The sequence below is a fragment of the Penaeus monodon genome, chromosome 22 (genome assembly GCF_015228065.2).
Source record: "Penaeus monodon isolate SGIC_2016 chromosome 22, NSTDA_Pmon_1, whole genome shotgun sequence".
NCBI classification, from domain to species: domain Eukaryota; kingdom Metazoa; phylum Arthropoda; class Malacostraca; order Decapoda; family Penaeidae; genus Penaeus; species Penaeus monodon.
The window spans coordinates 1,613,097-1,613,466 of record NC_051407.1 but is presented as its reverse complement, the minus strand read 5'-3'; the positions used below and the strand labels follow the sequence as shown (position 1 = coordinate 1,613,466).

The 370-nt window shown below is 48.9% G+C and overlaps 1 protein-coding gene across 1 annotated transcript in view; it reads left to right on the top strand.

Annotated features, from left to right (window-relative positions):
* Positions 1–370, top strand: part of LOC119586814 — a 65,518-nt gene that overhangs the window by 6,873 nt on the left and 58,275 nt on the right. The window contains exon 2 of the mRNA XM_037935540.1: positions 45–117. Coding sequence (XP_037791468.1) covers positions 60–117 — 58 coding nt within the window. The 5' untranslated portion in view covers positions 45–59. The remainder of the gene's footprint in view (positions 1–44; positions 118–370) is intronic.

Sequence of the window (370 nt, the reverse complement as noted above, 5' to 3'; positions counted from 1 at the left end):
ATAAAAAATAATGATGAGTTAACCTTCCCCCAATCTCCTTCCAGACGCGGTTTTCCATCATGGTCAAACAGCTGCAAGTGCTCGTGTTGCTGTGCGCATGCGCCGTCTCCTTCCAAGGTGAGCACAGGTATTATGGTCCTCGGCACAGGGAGTGGGGACCCTCATGACTGCCCTGGTGGTGTCATAGAGCCAGAAATGCCACGAGAAATCTGTCCGTTTGTCTTTTTTTCCCCCTGTTTCTCGGTTTGTTTTTGTTTGTTTTTGTTTGTAAGAGGGGGTTATGTTTTTGTTCGTTTGGCTGTTTTTCTTTGTGTCTATTCCCTCCCCCCCTTACCCCCCTCCCTTGTCCCTCACCCTCCGCTGTTAATCA